General features: G+C 34.9%; 1 protein-coding gene across 20 annotated transcripts in view; it reads right to left on the reverse strand.

Annotated features, from left to right (window-relative positions):
• Positions 1 to 6,925: 6,925 nt before the first annotated feature.
• ATP2B2 (ATPase plasma membrane Ca2+ transporting 2) overlaps positions 6,926 to 18,303 on the reverse strand; it is a 442,871-nt gene continuing 431,493 nt past the window's right edge. For 14 of the 20 annotated variants that reach the window (XM_052776594.1, XM_052776599.1, XM_052776592.1 and 11 more), the window contains one exon: positions 6,926 to 10,476. In XM_052776594.1, the coding sequence (XP_052632554.1) occupies positions 10,165 to 10,476 (312 nt within the window). In that variant the 3' untranslated portion in view covers positions 6,926 to 10,164. Of the gene's footprint in view, positions 10,477 to 14,853; positions 14,983 to 18,303 lie in introns of all 20 variants that reach the window. The other 6 variants (XM_052776604.1, XM_052776607.1, XM_052776610.1 and 3 more) reach the window with 3 other exon arrangements.

The following is an 18,303-nucleotide window of genomic DNA, read 5'->3' on the forward strand; positions in this document are numbered from 1 at the left end:
CTAATGAGAAAGCTTATGCTTGGGTGAACTCACAGCAGAGAAGAGACGGCTACTGAAATAGGTAAAAGATATCTGTGGTCTATTAGTTGAAATGTGAAATGAAGAGTAATAGTAACTGTGAGATATTGAAAGCTAGAGAATAATGTATTAAAACACGGAACACTGTAATTTTTCATTATTTATAGAAATTACTTCAATTACAGGGCTCCAAGTGTGATTTCAAAACATAACAGATTAGAAAAGAAGTGAGAAGCAATCACAACAAATGAAATCATATTCCAAAGAAGTGAAATAATTTTTGTGGGTCCAGACTAAGGTTGTAAATGCCTCTCATTGCCATCAAAGGTAATCGTGATTTTGGGATGAGAGAATAAAAACATTATTTCCTCAGAGGAGCTTTGCTGCACTATTCTGACCCCTAAAAGCCCAAATCTTACGAGGAAGTTTCTGAAACTCTCTAATGACAAGCAGCAAAATCAGAGACAAACAAAAAGAGCAAGAACATGATAGGCTATAAACCAAAGCGGGGGGGGGGAGGGGGGCAGGGGGCTGTCTATTGATGCAACAGACAACACTTACTAACTTCACCAGGAACACTACATTCATCTCTTCCAAACTTGCTTAGTAACACACTACAGGTCAAAAGAATCTTGAAGGACATAATATTTGAACAGAAGTGAATTACTCCACTGAGCCTTTCCAAGAAATAAAATGGTGTACACTGTCCTTTACCACATTCTCAACTCATTAACTTTACTTGTCAGCAAACCAGCGCAGAGCTGTTCAAGCTGCAGGTTGTCCCATAACACCATCACACAGCAGAATTTTTTTCTCCCCTGCTTCCCCCATGAAGTATTCTCCTCTGTTAATGTGCTTGTTTGCTATTACATCAATGCTTCATCTCAAGTAGCTCACACACCTGTAACTACTACATCTATTCAAGCTGACCAATTTTTGGTGGTGTTCATGCTCATTATATCTGCAAATTAGATAAATCTATGATAGTAGTAGAAATAATATAGCTCAGTCGTCTGATTTTAATAATTGATAGATACATACGACTGTTGTTAACAAAATTACACTTTCTGGATACCTAGTACTTCTGCAGAATAGGACTTCCAAAGATTTCCTTTTTGCACCTATTGTTTTTGTTGGTTTGCAAATGCCAACAGTCCCTCTCATTACAAGATTTCAAACACTTGTACCTTTTGGCTTAGCCTGTAATTGAGCTTCAGGCACTTAAGTCTTGAAAAAGTTTCTAATAGGTGTTAGCTATATTCTTCTTTTAAAAAAAAGAACCTTTTTTCTGTGTTGAAATTATCTTGATTAGTGTTTGAGCTTTAGTGGCTTTGAAATAACACAGGACTTTTTGAGAAGACCGTTGTTTAAACCAGTGGAAAAATTTGCTTTTCAATTTTGCAGGCTTAAAGGACAAGTGCAGTAGTTTCATTCTTAGTTCAGTATGACTGCTTGCAAGTAGTCTTTGAAATTATAAGCTCTGTGAAGATGTTATTAGAAAAGACTTCTCAGAAATAAAAAAGGGAAGGAGACCTATCTTTTAAAGAAAATTAATTTTCAAATAAAGCACAGTTGGTTTTTTTTTAAGCAAACTTGCATATTATTTTAGGAATTTTGTAACTATTTACTGAAATTATCTTAATAGAAATTTTCTTAAAGTGTTCCTCGTAACATCTTCAAAGCTCATTTTCACAGGGCTGTAGCAATGAGAACAAATGGAGAGAGCTATAGTGGCTTTTCTGCCATTCTGACATCATTTAGTTGCAGCCTCAGGAACAAACACAGTATTTTTTAAAGCTGCTACCATGGTAAAAGTAAGATTTCTTCTCCTCTCCTTTGTGATAATGCCTGCGAAGTCTTAACATCAAAAGTAGGTGTTTTCTGAGCCCAGGGTAATTCGATGATTAGTTGCTATGTTCTAAAACCAGGTTCAATTTTTTTCTACTTTGATAACATTTTTTTAATGATGTTTTTGTGGAACTAATTTATAAGGAGACATCATTCAGTATGAGGCTTAACTACCTGTCTGAGTTCCCCACGAAACTGCCCTACCAAATCTCAGATTGCTGGGGAACCTGAAGAAAGTTTCTTTTGAATTTTTTTATAAAGACATGATTTGTACAATGTAGCCTGTGCATTATGTGAACTACTGAACAAACGAATCTCAAATTGTAACTACAGTTTCATCCCATTTCAGGATTCAAGAATACAAATGAACACTTAAGTATGGCAAGACTGCAGGGGTTCTCCATTGATAAAGAATGTAAATCTTAAGCAAACATTTTATTGACTACAATTAGGCAGCAAAGTATTCTTCTGATGTGATGTAATTCAAAGTTGTATAAGAGTTGTATCAGCTAGTACTTTTAGTGTCTGGTGTTTGGAGGGATGGCAGATTTCCACCCTGCTCACTATTAGCATAAGGATGCTCTGCCAGTGGCATATCATAGATCAGCCTGGAAATTTTCAAGAACGAAATGTACTGGCAGCATCAGATGCGCAGGAACACTGAGGAGACAAAATGCTTTGTCATTATTAGGTAGTGCTTCTATCCTTAAACATGAAAATGAAAAGAAAGGCAATTCAATCATTCCTACAGTATACTCAACCAATGTGGTTTTCCTCTGTATTTTCTCATACAGTGAAAATACAATTTATATCCAGGAGTCATGGGATATAGGAGGCTATTGACCTTAATACAAGGAAATAGGTAAAAAGGCATATATCACTAAGACCATTTTTTATCACCTCAGGCTTACAGGTGATAGCACAAAAAATGTAATAGAAAAATACTGAAAATAACCAAATCCCTCATGAGTGGAGAAAATAGGATAATAAAACCAACTAGAAGTGATTTAAATTCTTGATGGTAGATTAAACTCCAGCAAAAAGGTACATATATAATCAGAAATGGCTTCCCTGGATACGGCCACTGTTGTACATCCTACAGCTCTGTAAAGAGGTCAGTCTCTGCAGCCTTGCTTGTACTTCCAGCAAGAATGTCAGCTAACGTGAAGCATGATTGTATTTTGTCGGATGCAAGCTTATGTCTGGCAGAAAATCATCTTGCTCTGCAGCAGCCACTGAGCAGATGCTAATGACTCTGCATTTTTGCTTCTGAAACCGTAATTCTCTATGATAGGCTTGGTACCTTAGCTGTAAGACAGACAGACAGTCAAAAGCACTGAATGCTCTGTGTTTGGGGGATGGGGAGTTCTAGAGGCATCTGTTCAATTCCCTTTGTTGTAGGCTTGGTAGAACAGTATTTTAATCTGAAATAATTGTGGCTTGATTCTCTGATCAGTTGTTGCTGCTGCTTCTCTGCTCCAGCACTAGCCCCCACCAAATCATATGCTGAGACGAGTCATGGAAAGCAACTGAAATTATCCAGCAACAATAAAAAAAAAGTAGATAAGCAGTCTGTTTGAGACCATGTAACTACATAAACACTAGTACTGGCACATAAGAGAGTGTACAATGCCTTTTAGTGGAATAGCAAGTTTATCACAGGTAGCTATGTAATAGTGTTATGCATTTAGCATGTTCGTTTGCAACAGAAAGCATACTATTTGATTCAGTTACTTCCCAAATGTAAAACACTATTTATGTACACAATGACAGGTAGCCATGTTCTATAACTCCTGTAATCTTTGTCTTTTATAAAAGAATTCCAAACATGGGTCAAATTAACAATTATAATTAATTATACATATGCAAAGTAAGCATAAGAAAGCTTTCCTAGTTGACATGCTTTGATGAGAAAGTATTGGTAACTTATTCATGTGATTTGTCATCTAATAATGTTGATCTTATTTTCTTTAATCTTTTTAGAAAATCATTTAAAATGCCTCTCACGAAACTTGAATCTGAAATAATTTGAAATAACCTGCTGACGAAAGCACTAGGAGGCTTTACAAATACATATAGGGTCATCTTAAACAGATGACATAAATGTTCTACAAAGTTTTTTCAAGAAAGCTAGATAACTTGTTTTTCTGATTTTCATAATCGTAGACTATCTTGTAAAAACTGAAGTCATTTCATTGGCTATGCACCAACACTGCTTATACCAGCTCAACTCCTAATGATTCTGAAATGCACACAGACAAGGGGAAGTGCTTTATAATTTGCTTGGAAAGTTAACAAATCCATCACAGACAAAGTGAAGTACATTCCCTTACTTGGAGTTTAACACTTCATTTGGTACCAGGCAAACATGGTCTCCCAGATACACAGATAATCAAAGTTTATTTGAACATGTGGGAGAAAACATTGTTGTAAATATTTCCTTTGATTTGTATTTTTCAACAGTCTACCTTATTTAATAAGTTATTTAGTAACTTCTCTTCAGTTTCCACCAAGTTAGATCATGCCCGTTAATACCTGTTTGTAAAAAGAAATTCAAAATCAGACACTTTGTCTTATTCAGTACCTCTCATATCAACGTGTTGGTGAACAAAACTGAGCATGTACTGATAAAATTAGAAATATCAATTTGTAGTTTATAATCCAGGGCAATTTATATGTGGACCCTAGTCCTGATCTGGTCCATGAACAAATTTTATCACATACTTTTTATTATGTTTTATTATGATAATGTCTCACACTGCTGAAGGAATACAAACATCAGTAGGAACTGTCTATTACTTACCTTTTGGTGGGTCTTCAAAAGCAACTATAATAATACTGTAATACCAACAGGAAGTTTGAAGCGTCGAACCCCGGTCCTCTCACAGCCTGAGTAGTTCACTAGTACACTGAAGTAAACCAATACCACAAATCGTGTCATTTATTTTCATATCATAGAATAATAGAAAAAATTAAGTTGGAAGGGGATACTGGAGATCATCTACTTCTGGTCAACCTTCTGGTCAGACAGATGTCAGGTTTGGAGTAACACCTGAGCAAGAGTTTTGTAAATCAGTGTTTTCCAGCTAGAGGTCTTGATCTCCCTTTGGAAACCTCAGCTTATTCATGAATTTGGACTTTAGTTAGAAAAGGCTGGTAGACAGAGAATAGTATTTGAGTATCTCTTGTATTAGAACTCAATGCCTAGATCAAGCCAATAATAAGCAATTAGGATTTTATTTCATTTCAGTATAAGTGAACTATATATGCACCTGCATTTTCTTCCTCTTTCTCCCTGCTCTTCTCTTTTTGCCTCTCCTTCATCTGCTATTTATGAACCATTTCCCCCATTCTGTATCAGTACAGCATGTCATGACAAATACATATAGTGGCATTTAGTGCAGCATCAGCATACGTGATCAGCATTTGATTTTTTCTATCTAGGCATGCATGACTACCCTCCGTTGTCTTCTCAGCAGTATATTTAGTATGGATAAAAGAAGAATAGCAAGAATAAAACCTGGCATTCTTATTTTGAATCAGGATATCAGTCTTAGTTTGATGTGATGGACTAATAACTTCAAATACTATATGCCTTTCTGAATCTTCAATTTGATGCAAAGAATAGGAAGTTAGTGTAGCAGGGAACTTCATCCCTGTTACTCTTCTAAATTTACAGGTACAACGCACATCCATGCAGTGCTAAGGAAGTATTTCACAAATGCCCTTGAAAGGTGCAACTCATAAAATAGGTCACTGAAGCTGACAAATTTTAACATATACACAGTACTTAAAATGCACTGAACAAGCCCAGTTCTCTTTCTTACTAACACCTCAACACATGCATACTTTTTTTTGCAGAGATGAAGAGTCCTGCCAGAAGCACTTGGACTAAGGCTGTAAATAAAGTTATGTGTGTAGGAAGGAGGTAAATGAGTGACAGAGAATTAAAAGAAAAATATTTTCAGATTGTTACCTAGACTGAGCTCACAAAATCAAAGCAGAAAACAGTTTAATTCCAAAGTAGTTGTAAAGCTCAATTAATCCAAGAAATCTGCTAACAACTGTTTTCTGTAGGGTTTTTGTTGAATTTACTATGTTGAATATATTTTTATTTATTGGTAACTTTTCTCCCAGTATCGTACTATTTCACTGTAGTTTTGGCTGCTATCAAATATTTCTTGACACACAGAATTTGTGGGTAAAACTTGAAATCTAGGTGAGAAGACAGGTAAATCTGTAATTTGAAGCATTTTACCTTTAAAAAATGAGATTATATGACAGTTGCTCACCTCACACCTTGTGTGAGAAGTACAACCCAGTATGTCTGTCTGGCTAACTTCTAAACGTTGCTGTTGCTAGATCAATAATACTGTATGATCACAGGCTGTATTGCAGTTTATGGCACAACTGCATTAGTCTAAGCTGAAAAGAAAGGAAGGAGCTTCTGGGCTGAGGGTCTGAGCACCAGAATGAGAATTCCCTCATTTTTCCCTGGCATTTCATATGCACAGTTTTTAAGGTCTTAAGTGGCAGGACACGAGTTCTGGACTGAACTCCCCAGTTCTAGAAAGTTTCAAAGATAATTTTTCTGATCGTGACAGAGGGGTAAAGAAATGAAAAAAATATATATAAATGGAGGGATATGTCATATGGGCCAAAGTCATAGGAAAACAGACTTCGATGTCTGTTAGTCTTAGGACCAAGATTAAACTCACAGGGGCTTCATCCCTTTTACTTATACTGTACTTAATAATTTCAGCTGACTTCACTGCAGCATTCACATCAGCCATTGCCACCACCATGCACCACCACAGCATGGACCGAGTCATTTTTTTAGGCATTACACTGACCCATAGTCAGACAGGAATTAAAAGCACTCTGGGCTGACTCATCACCTGGGTGTAATGAAAGTGTAACCACTAACTGGTATAAGCTGGCTTCTTACTGCCAATCCAGAAGATTTACATACACCTTTACATTAAATATCCCGGTGGGAATCCAAAGCTAGATCTAATGACTTCAGGTGAAAATAAAGAAAGCTGTTACGTTCAGACCATTATTGTTCATGCTGCTTTGTGAATTTATTTCTTTAAATTTTCCACTTGTGCTCCTGCCAAGAGAGATCTACTAGACAGAAAGCAGCAAGAGTAAAACTTTATCATTTTGTTTCAAACTATAAAATAATTTACATCACATATTTTACTTACTTTTGTCTTTTTTTTTTTTTTTTTTGAAACCACAAACATTCCAGCATCACACTGTAGGAATAAGAATAACAATAGAAAGCATAACCTTTTGCATAGTATTAAATGAACAGACAGAGTAAGTTCTTTATTTACAATTATTGTCTAGATAAAAAAATTCATAAAAACAGATGAATGAACATATATTAATAACCCCTAGTGGGATGGATTGCCAATGTACCACTGTATTGTTGTCCACAAATCTCATGCTGCTAAGTACAGTACGTAGAGAGCGAGCATTTATATATTGCAGGGAATTTTAACAAACTGATCATTTTGGGTTTTGATCCATTGTTCCCATCACAGAGAGGTCAAGCAATAAAAGAAAGGAATTGTGATGCACAACTTGTAGTTGAAAGGTCATAGCTATTCTGCTTTAAAAAAAAAAAAAAAAGTCTATCATTTATCATATACATAAAGCACAGTCTCTGCTCACAAAAGCCCAAGTTTTCTATGCATCTCAGTTTATATATGTTTTACTATATACACACAGAATGCAGTGTTCATTTTCTTAACAGTTTTCAAGTCTGCAAATGGTACCTTAGGGAGGGGTACTCCTACAGGAAAATTTTAAAAAAATGAAACCAAGAAAAAATATGAAGAGAGTTTGAAAATAAAAAGGCAAACAGTCAGTGTTAAGATGCTGAAAATAAATTGTTCCAGTATTAACAGCTTCTGTAGATGTTCAAGTCCAAATCTAGAGGCTTCCCTGTAAATAGATAACACTTTTTTTTCTTCTGAATATGATATCCCAAATAGGCCATAGAAACCCAATACATGTTATACAAAGGTTGATCACCATATTTACAAAGCGAAGAACAATCCTGACTGAGTTTCAATCACTTCATTGCTAGGACTTAGCTAAAATAATTATGTTTTCATGCTAGCTTTTTACTGTTAAGAAACGGGTCACACTATCTGTTGAAAAGAGAGTTGTATATGCCTTCAAAGACCTGTTCTGTTGTTCAGTGAAAAGTTTGGATCAGATAGCAAACTAAGAGTTTGAGCCAAAAACATTCAAGCTTCTACACAAAAGTCCGGAAGCTGGCAATTCAAGCTGATTAGAGCTTTACCTGGCTGAATAGTCTTGATGCACCCTGAAAACATTTTAGTCAGTTCAGTCTGCAGTTTGGCCATGAGTCTAATCTTGTTTTGGAGAGTTCTGGCTTGGTTTAGTTCTTGTGACTGCAGAGATGCACCACTTTATGAGCCAACTTTAAGACAACCAGTAATACCTTAACAGATCAATTTCTCAAGCTAGTTTGAGAGTGTTTTTCAACACATCTGGCATAATCAATTGTGTAATTCAAAATGTCTTTTGCACTGTACAATTATGGAAAAGATCATATGCTGAAAAGTCTCCAAGCAAACTTTATATTAAATACAAAAATTATTTATGAAAAATCTGTGATCCACAAAGTGCTTAGCATTCAAGTGGTTGACATAGCAATTATATAAGCTCATAAATTTTAAGTTATCAGGGCTGTTACCATCTTGAAAAATATTTTTCACCTTCCATACTGCAGGTTTTCAGAATAGCTTTCTTTGTAGAAAGCTCTAGGTAAAATAACGTATTACTGTGTTACAGTATACCTTGTGACTACAGGAAGACAAGCTTGGTTAAAAAAAAAAAAAAAAAAACAAAAAATCACACAAAGCACATTTCAATATACAATTAATAAAGTTTCATTCAGACCTAATAGTGCAGAAATTATATTTTTCTTTAAAAAAAAATCAAAGCAACAACCTACAGTGATTTTCATCCAAAATGCCAACAGCCCGTACTTTGCAAGTAATAAGGAAATAAATGCTTAAATTACTAACTGAAAAGGATTAACACAATATATCACAATATTTTAACATTAGTTTTATCTCCATATAGACAAACCAAATATAACTTATTTTAAATTATATTTATAACTCAACTCAGTTTCATACAGTATCTCTTTAAAAATATTTTTGGAAGCCATTGCCATATGTTTAAAGAATGAAATAGCCTCCATTATTGTATGTTGCACCAAAACAAATTCAAGCAGATTATCAGAGGGAGAACAAAAAAAGAGAGAACCTGATCATTTTGATTTTTATTTGCAACAAAGGAAGCCTGGTTTACCTCCCTGTATATAGGATCACAATGCTACATCCAATGTGTTATATTTTGGCTTCTTTTGTTATTTACTAGCAGTATCTACATTATTTAACAAAAAAAAAAAAAATCAGGCAGAAATCAGAACACGGTTGTAATAAAATATCCAGGGTGCAGTATTACAGACGTTTTCAATGAGCTGAGCTGAGCCATTTTTATACTACTTCGGCAGGAAGTGCTTTCTTAACCCTACAAATAGTTAAGGATATTATCTACAGGTTTGTAAACAAATTACATTCTTTTTTAGGACATAAATAAGTTAAAATAGTCAGAGCAATTTGAGCAGAAACAAGGCAACATGCCAACAAAGAAACTTTATATATATATAACTATATATATATATAGATAGATATATACATATATATAATTAATTATGTATATACTTATATGTATATATCTCTATATATAGTCTCATAAATGTTTAAGTTCCTCTGTCCAACTGGTGCAAATCTACTGTGCAAGTTAAGCTTTGCAACTTCAAAAAAGTTATTTAAATTAATCTATACAATTGAGTCCATGCCACACAAGCATTTCAAAAAACTCACAGACCAGTGAATTGGATAAATAGCCTCAGAAAGAAGTCCTCTGCAGTTCCTGCTTAAGGAGGAAAAAAAAAAGGAAATAAAAAGAAACAAAAAGAGAGAAAGAAGGGCCAGAAGTGTACAGTACATTCATGCAGGAGGATTTTTTTTGTTGTTTTTCTGAAAGAGAACAAGGGGGGGTATGTAAATCAGCCATTCATTCTTTCCCCAAAACCATTGTGATCAACAATTCATTCACTTGTCTCAGAGTGAATAAGAGTTCAAACAGCTTTTCAGCCAGCAATGTTTTTAATATATATATTTCGGTTGCTGTGGGTTTTTTTATTTTATTTTATTTTAATTTTTTTTGCAGTGACCTTTTCAGCTAAAGTGATGTCTCCAGGCTATGTATTGGGCTTCCTGGACTAGAAGAGGTAGCTGATTTACTTGTGTCAGTTGTAAGATTTATTCCACTGTCGATAGCACTGTTGTTCTTGTTCAGCGAAGACGGTGGACTCGAGTTTTTCTTGAGAGCAGGGTCTTCTTCTAGGTCTGTGTCATCAATGAGTGGGATGTGGGGCTGGGAATCTTCTATCCTAAATTCAGGATGAGTCATAAAGTTGTGAATAGAGGTTCTAGATTCTGGTTTTTCTAAACCTTCATAGAGAGAGCTACGGAATGCCTTCACGACGCGGATCTGGGGGGAGAAAAGGAAAGAAGTGTCAGAGGTAGCACCTTCAAAAGGCAACACGGTGTTAGAGAATACTTTGTGAAAAATGTAGCATATGGTTAGGGCAGTGCAGGCAGCTGAAGTCCATAGTCTCTGGATGTTATATGCATAAACGAGTGGCTCAGTTATGTGCATTTTGAATATCTGTATCAACTGCAATATTAAAATAAATCAAGTTTAAAGCCATCAAAGAACTGATGGGAAGTACTGGTTAAAGAAAGCGAACGTCCACTCGTGTGGTACATCCCTAGTAAAAGACAAGCCATGTTAATTGTAATGCAAATGTAAAACCATGCATGTTGATAGTTTTGCAGTGAGTAAGTAGGAAGGCTTTTTTAATTAAAAAAGTCTCTTTTGTATTGTTAAAAAACCATTACACATAACACATCACACTTCACAAACAGAAAAGCACAAAACACAGACACGGTTGGATGGGTACATGAGAGACACACACAGGAGCCAAGTGTAAAAACTATAAGTAATATCAATGTTTTAAAGCAAAATCTAAATGAATGCAGCCAAGAGCACAAAAAGCCAAGCAGACAAAGTACTAAGCATAATCATGCTACCACAGGGGAAAAAAAAATAAAAATTCACAGTTACCACATGAACAGAGATAACTTGCACACAACAACTACACTTGGAAGCCTGGATAATGTGAACATAGTATTGTTGAACCAACTTTTATTTTTCCTTCATGCATATGTGAGGTAAACACTCGAGTATAGACCCACTGTTCTAGCCATTTAACTTTTTAATATATATAAAACATGTAATAAAATAATGTATTGATTGTTGGGTTGAATTGAATTACATTGTTAAACAGCAAGCTTTTTCATTTTCTGTGTCTCAGTTGTAAAACTGTAAAGTTAAATGCTGAAAGTGACACAATTTATGCCATATATGCAGTCTTTAAACTAGGTCAGCTGACTTATGCCAGGGTCAATCTAATGCCATTAACCACCTGACAGTAAGAACACAGGTGAAAATAAACTACAAGACTTAGCCCATCAGACTGTCAGGGACAGTGCAAATTGCTTTCCCAATAGGAAATGAGAGGAACAGAATGAGGAGCATAGCAGAGTGGGGACACAAAGTCCTCTGTGGGTGGGCAAAGGGAGAGATGCTATGTCCCAGTGACCTACCAGTTCTGAAAAGAAGTGAAGGTTTGTGCTGGTTTACTGCTGAAAAAAACATAACTTTTTGGAAGGGGGTAGGGGGGGCAGAGAGGAAAAAACAGAATGGCAAAATGTGATCTGTTGGCAAATGTTTTATGACTAAGTATGAGTTCTATCCTTCTACTTCCATGTAGTCCATGAGCGAATTTTTAGCATTTCTTAGAGAGGAGACCAAAACACAGGCAGAGGCAGAAAAGGTGCAAGCAGGCATTGTGAAAGCTTCTTCACACACATTTGAAATGGTTTGGTGGTTGGCATGTGTATCTTTTTACATGTAAATATGCTGCACATTATTGGTTGGCCTAATATACCGCTAATTTGTAAAGCTCTAATTCCTCTTTCAATTGGCAAACTGCATTTTAGTAATGACATGGGGTCACAGTGTTACAGCTATGGGATCTAGCTGATCCTGTGGTTGGAGTTGTCCAAGTTGTACAGAATTTCAGCACATTCGAGAAAGAGGCTGACTTGTATTTTGACCTCTTTGACCTTTGTTCTTGTTTATGTTCTCTAAATTTGGATATTCATCATCTTTCAAAAATCCTAATAGCGGAAGTTAAGTCATGCCATCTTCAGATACATGGCCTTTGGTCAGTCCAAATACTCTCCCTTCTCTTATACATACATTTGGTAACAGCAGGGCACAGTACAAAAAGTAGTTCATGTGACTGCTTATGCTCAAAATAGAGGATTGGAGTGGTACAGAACAGCTTGTCCAGATCTTGGGATACTAGAAGATTTTAGGAGGTTGGCAGAGGTGCAAGACAAGAGGAAGATAAGAATAAATTTTACATGCTAAAATCATATAGCGTACCTAACACCTCTTTGACAGAGCACCTGGAATTATAAACCAGGGTTTTAGGAAAGCTGAATCTCTTTGAGTTGTGCTGTGCTATGTGATGGTTCTGTATAGTGAACAAACAGATCGGGATAAGAGATTCATTTGCATTACTAAAGATAGGATTAGAACTCATGGAGAAGAGGTGACACACTAATTCCCTCATTAACTATGCCTTTCTGTCTTGTATTTTAAAGTGCAAAGTAATCAGTCTAAACAATGAAAAAAATCGTATGTTTTGTCAAGGCAATCTTAAAAACATGTTACTATATTGTCCTATTTTAAATCAGAAAACTTTTTGTAACATGCTTACTTTATAGTATGGGCTGATATGGTGACATTTTCTGCAAAGCTACCTATTATTTCTGCTATCTAAATAAAAATAACAGTCATCTCATTCAGTTGCAGCTGTTCAGTATATCTTATCAATTAACAAAAGAATTTCATTTTCCTGAATGCAGCCACTTCTTATTGTATAGATTTAGGTTCTGTTTGCCAGCTGGATTCTTTTTAATAAAGATAAAGTAAATTTTTACTTAAATAGAAAGGTTTGCAATTTGATATTATGCTTGAACAGATCCAGTAGAATCCAACGAAAGTAAAGCTCTTCAAGTTGCACAAACTATGTTTAAGCCTCTATGGGTTAGCAAGGGAGGAACTGACTTCAATTTATGAGACTCCAATTTCCGTACTAGGGAAAGCATCTATATTGCATTTAATACCAAAATTTGTCATCTAATTTGCATTTAATACCAAGCTTTTAGTCAGTCTAGCTAGCTGACTAACATCTTACACAGCTGAGGGAAAGATATAGATTTAGGTTGTATTTGAAAGCCAGTTACGAAAAACCTGCCTGCCATGACCTGAATTTGGTACTCTGCAGTGACTGCTTGAACTAATGATCCATTGAAAGAAAACACTACACTAACATCTTTTGCTTAAATGTGTTTACACAACAATCTGAAGATATAATTGCAGAATTTACAATCAGCCAGCAGTTATATCACTTTGTGCGAAGATCTGTGGCAAAGTTTTGGCATGGACTGTTCAAGTCTTGCAGGAACATTTAGATGTTACTAGAATAGCTTCTACTTGTTCATAGTGATTTTTACTGGAAATATTAGCTTAGAACTAGTTTGGATCTGCTGATACCTAAAGTAGTTAATCTTTTGACTTCAATGGTAATTTAAGGGCCAAACTTGGGCAAATCCCTAAAGTTGAGAATAGATATAAAGTTAGCTTTCTAATAAGTTTTCTTTTCTAAGTACCTGTAGAAAAATACCTCCTTAAAATTTCTCTACAGTTTCAGAGATGTATATATGTTTTCCATTAATTTTTCACTTAAGGAGAGACTCCCTCCCCAACTTTAAATTTTGCATATTTAGCTTGGCATCTAGAAGAAAACTTTTTTTTTTTTTTTTTAGTGTCACACCTCATTCAGTGACAGAATTTCTGCATTACAATTCAAAATCTTGCTCATAGTCTATCCCCCAATGTATCAAATTATTGCTGACAGGAACAAAACTTGCTTCTTTCATTATGTTGGTGGAAACAAGGGTAGAGGGTTTGTTGGATACAAAGGTGGCATTTTAATTTCTATATAATAATACTACCATATTTAAGCTAAGAACTGAAAAAATACTATTTACCCAGAGTTACATGGCCCAACAGCAACAAATTCTTTTAATACATGCTTAAGTTCAAGATTTGAAGTAATACCTGGTGTAAAAATATTTAGGGGCTCTGCTGAAACAAAGCCCACATTACTTTTTTGAAGATAAAATAAAGCAGGTGAACTTCATATAATGTTGTTATGGTTGTACAGCATGTAAAAGCAGGGACATACCCATGATGGATAGAACCTAGAAAGTGTTGCTTTATTATGAACTATGTAAAGTTCATGTAATGATACTTTATGACACTGACGATGCCAAGGGAAGACAAACAGTTTGATACAGCTCCCTTTTCTCACAGTAATGGAGACAACAGAAAAAAATGAACTGCTTTTAAACAAAAGACTGTGGGGACAACACTTCAGGACATTTTTGACATTGCTATAAGTTTCCACTTCTTTCTTCTCTGTAGCTGTAATAGAAAAAACTCTTCAGTTTCATCCCACCTTGAAGTTAGGTTTATTATACTGCATAAGGCAAGAAAAATAAAAGAAATAGAATTTTAGATACTACAAATTTTTCCCATCAGAAGAAAAAGATGAAGTTCAGAATCTCACTCCTAAGTAAAACAATCTAGGCAAAATACACAAGGCCTGTTAAGCATCAAGAGATGTATTATGGTTGGTAGTGTGTGGGCTTATACTCGAATGTTTACCTGGCTTCATATAAGCCAAGTATCTTGAGTTTGGTTCACATTCATTTCAGGCTCAAGGTTAAAGACTCACAACCTCTTTTTATTTCACTCTCTCCTGCTGAACCCTTTTGTCCAATGTTCTCTAGCCCTCTGGGAAAACAAACACATTTAATATTCAGACAGTAGAGAGTAGGGCACTGCAAAAGCAAATAAATTCAATACTGAAAGATCAGTAAGGTGATTAGTATAAAATTGTAAACAAGAGGTCAATTTTGCAAAGAGATGCCAACTCTTACGTGTAACTGATACTATTCTATATCAAGACTATAGCTATACAAAGGTAAATGAGTTGGGTCAAGTACTATTGCATATGTAAAGCTTTGAAATAGAAGGCATATCTTCAGTATATTTGGTTTTGTTTATTTTTGAATCCTCCCAGTTTTAGGTGAGTAAAATCAGATTGGGCATCCACAGGAGAAGATATTGCATGTATTGGAGTCACCTGTAAATGCTGCGGCTGGTATGTTCTGGATTGTATGATGCAGAAGTTGGGCAAATTCAAAGATAAAATGAAAAAACCAATAAATTTTAGAAAAACTATAATTTCTAGATTTCTGCTTTAATGAGTGAAACAGATGCATAACATTATCTGTGCTACTCTCTTTCTACATAAATATGCAGTAAATCCAGTAAGTGCTGCTGAAAAGTCAAACCACACATAGCAAGAGGAAAATAGAATACCTACATATTCTATGAAATCCTTAAGCCTGATTCTCATTTCACAAAAGGTTCGCATGGCTATTATTCCACTGAATTTTAGAGTATGAGATCAGAACCATATGTAGGGCTTCCACTTTCCATAGCATATCTCCTTCATTATAGGATTGTTGCAAAATTATGGAGTCTGACATTTTTGTATCAGATTTGGCAAAGTTTAAATATATTATACAACCGTTTGAAAGAGCATATTTCTGCATTAGGAGTCTAAACCTTCTTGCCATGCCATATCTCCAGCTGAGGACTTGGTTTTATATTTAGACTGTATACCTAGTTAGTTTCCCTACAGGGAAGATATAGAAGTTGATTTTGATCTTGCATGTCCCAGCAGGATTGTGAAATCTTGGTTATAACCAGTGGGAACTTCTAAGCTTTCATATGGTATCTCTGTCTCTAGTTTAATGATGTTCCCAAATGGTGCAACTTTCATAAACATAATTTTAAATGGATGTGGACTTTAAGTTTTGCTTGTTCCATTTCCTCATGTGATAGTTATATACCATGTTGCCACAGAAAGCAACCGACATTTTCACTAGGGCTGGTATGCCCGCTTGACTTGGTCTGTGATCTGAACATAGATCAACATTGGGCAGTAATCTTTGCCTTAACATTTATTAAAATAGAAGATTTTTATATTTTTTTCCTTGAGAAATTTGTTCCCATTTTTCTTCATGAGAAAATTTGATCCAAACTTAAGATTTTATCTTAAGTTTTAGTTTTAAAGTCTGTCCAGCTGAATGATGATTACATTTATAGGAAACTAAGTATATAAGAAATATGGAAAAGCAAAAGCTGCTATAACAGTAAATAATTTTTCTTGATACAAAAGAATCTGATTTTCATACACAACATTACAAATACCTAAATTAAGCTCTCTCTTTAAAATTACCTATTAGTAAATGGACTGTAATATGCACTAGAATTAAACTTGCTGAATGCCTTATGTTAGTTTGACACGATTTGCAGATGTTTATGCCCTTGTGCCACCCCAAGGCAAATGTTACGTGTGTAAAGCTCCTACCTATAAATGACAGTTTCTTGGCAAGTCTGATAAATTTCAATTATTTTTTAATTAAAGGGAGAATGAAAAAAGTTGTATTTCCATGTAAATTAGCCCCACTTTTGAAGATTGTAGTCCCATCCAAAAAGTGAACCAGAACAAAAATACAGCCTTAAGGGTGCTATGGTCTTCTTTTGCTTGAAAACACTTTTTAAAAACCAACCAAAAAAAGAACCCAAACAAAAACCTTCAGAGATCTGTATGTTAGACAAATACTTTTGAGAATATTTTGTCATTGTTTGGTAAGATTTCAATTGGCTGCTATAAAATTTGGATTCACCACTGTGTATTTTTTCCTGTGTCATCCTTACAAGTGGCTTGTTTGAGGCCACTGTTGCTAGAGTTAATACAACAAAAAGTTCGAAGTGATTCCAGAAAATATTCATTTCTAAAAATCTCAGACAAAAATGACAGACCTCAACAGAACGAAGAAAAAGGAACTTGCAAATACAGAAACTACAGCAGATTCATGATCTGCGAGGTTGCCTTCTGGTGGGGTTTGGTTTTGTTTGTTTGTTGTTACCCCAGTGTTTCCTACACCTAACAATATTTTAAATTATAACCTTTTATGAAAGAAAGGAGGGGGTTTTGTAAGGGACCTACAGTTTCTGGCTGCTTCCACTTAGGAACAGTATTAACTATATATGAGAATGAGAGGAAGGAGGAAGAGCAAGTAAAAAGGAATATTAAATGTGTGTCTTAGAAAATTTGAAATCATGTTCTTTTGAAGGCGTTACATACTGATAACATAAACAACATCTGAGAACCAGATATAAACAGATTAGGATAAAGAATAATTTGTTTACTTTGTGTACAGTTAGATCTACTCATCCTCTATGTAATTAAGCAATGTAGTAGCAAAGGCTTTAAGCATATACTTAATTTTAAGCATAAGCTAACATTTTGTGTTACTAATTCTGAGCTTCAAAAGTAAAAAAGATGCTCCATTGCCCCACTGGATCTGATTTTTCTTTCCCAAAATAAAATGTAGAAACAAACGCATTTAAATATATATCCACCAAAGCTGGTATGGGATAGCCTGGTATCTAAAACTACTTTTAACCCTGTAGTGTAACAGCTTTCCAATGATAGAAGATTGTGTGTGTATATGCGTGTCCATGCACAACATGACAAAACCTGAGAACTTGGCCAAGACCATACTACATACAGAGCCTTATTTTTCCCATGTTTTCATTTTCTGTAGCTTAAATGTGTGCATATTAAATACATGTGCATATTTAGGTTGCATTTAAATAGATTTTTCTACTTTTATCAGAATATATAAAATGACAGGTTTCAATTTGCAGAAATTTTCACTATGTTTATTTAAAGCTGCAACATTTTTCAAGAGATAAGAGACTCAAAATATGGACCTCATTGTTATCAATTAATGCTGACATCTAGAAATTTGTTATTTGTTACTGGCAAAAACACCATGACAGCTAAAAAGTATCAGTATAACTAGGAAAACTTTAGTACTGTAGCAAATACTCCTTTGTATAAATTGCTTTTAATTAAGGTATTCCACAATCCTATGAAAGATTTGAATGTGCCATATTTATGAATAGCTGAAAATTTCAAGTAATAACTTGCTAATCTGTTTCACAAACTACTGCAGATGTGGCTGCATTTGG

This window comes from Harpia harpyja, chromosome Z (assembly GCF_026419915.1).
Source record: "Harpia harpyja isolate bHarHar1 chromosome Z, bHarHar1 primary haplotype, whole genome shotgun sequence".
Taxonomy (NCBI): Eukaryota; Metazoa; Chordata; class Aves; order Accipitriformes; family Accipitridae; genus Harpia; species Harpia harpyja.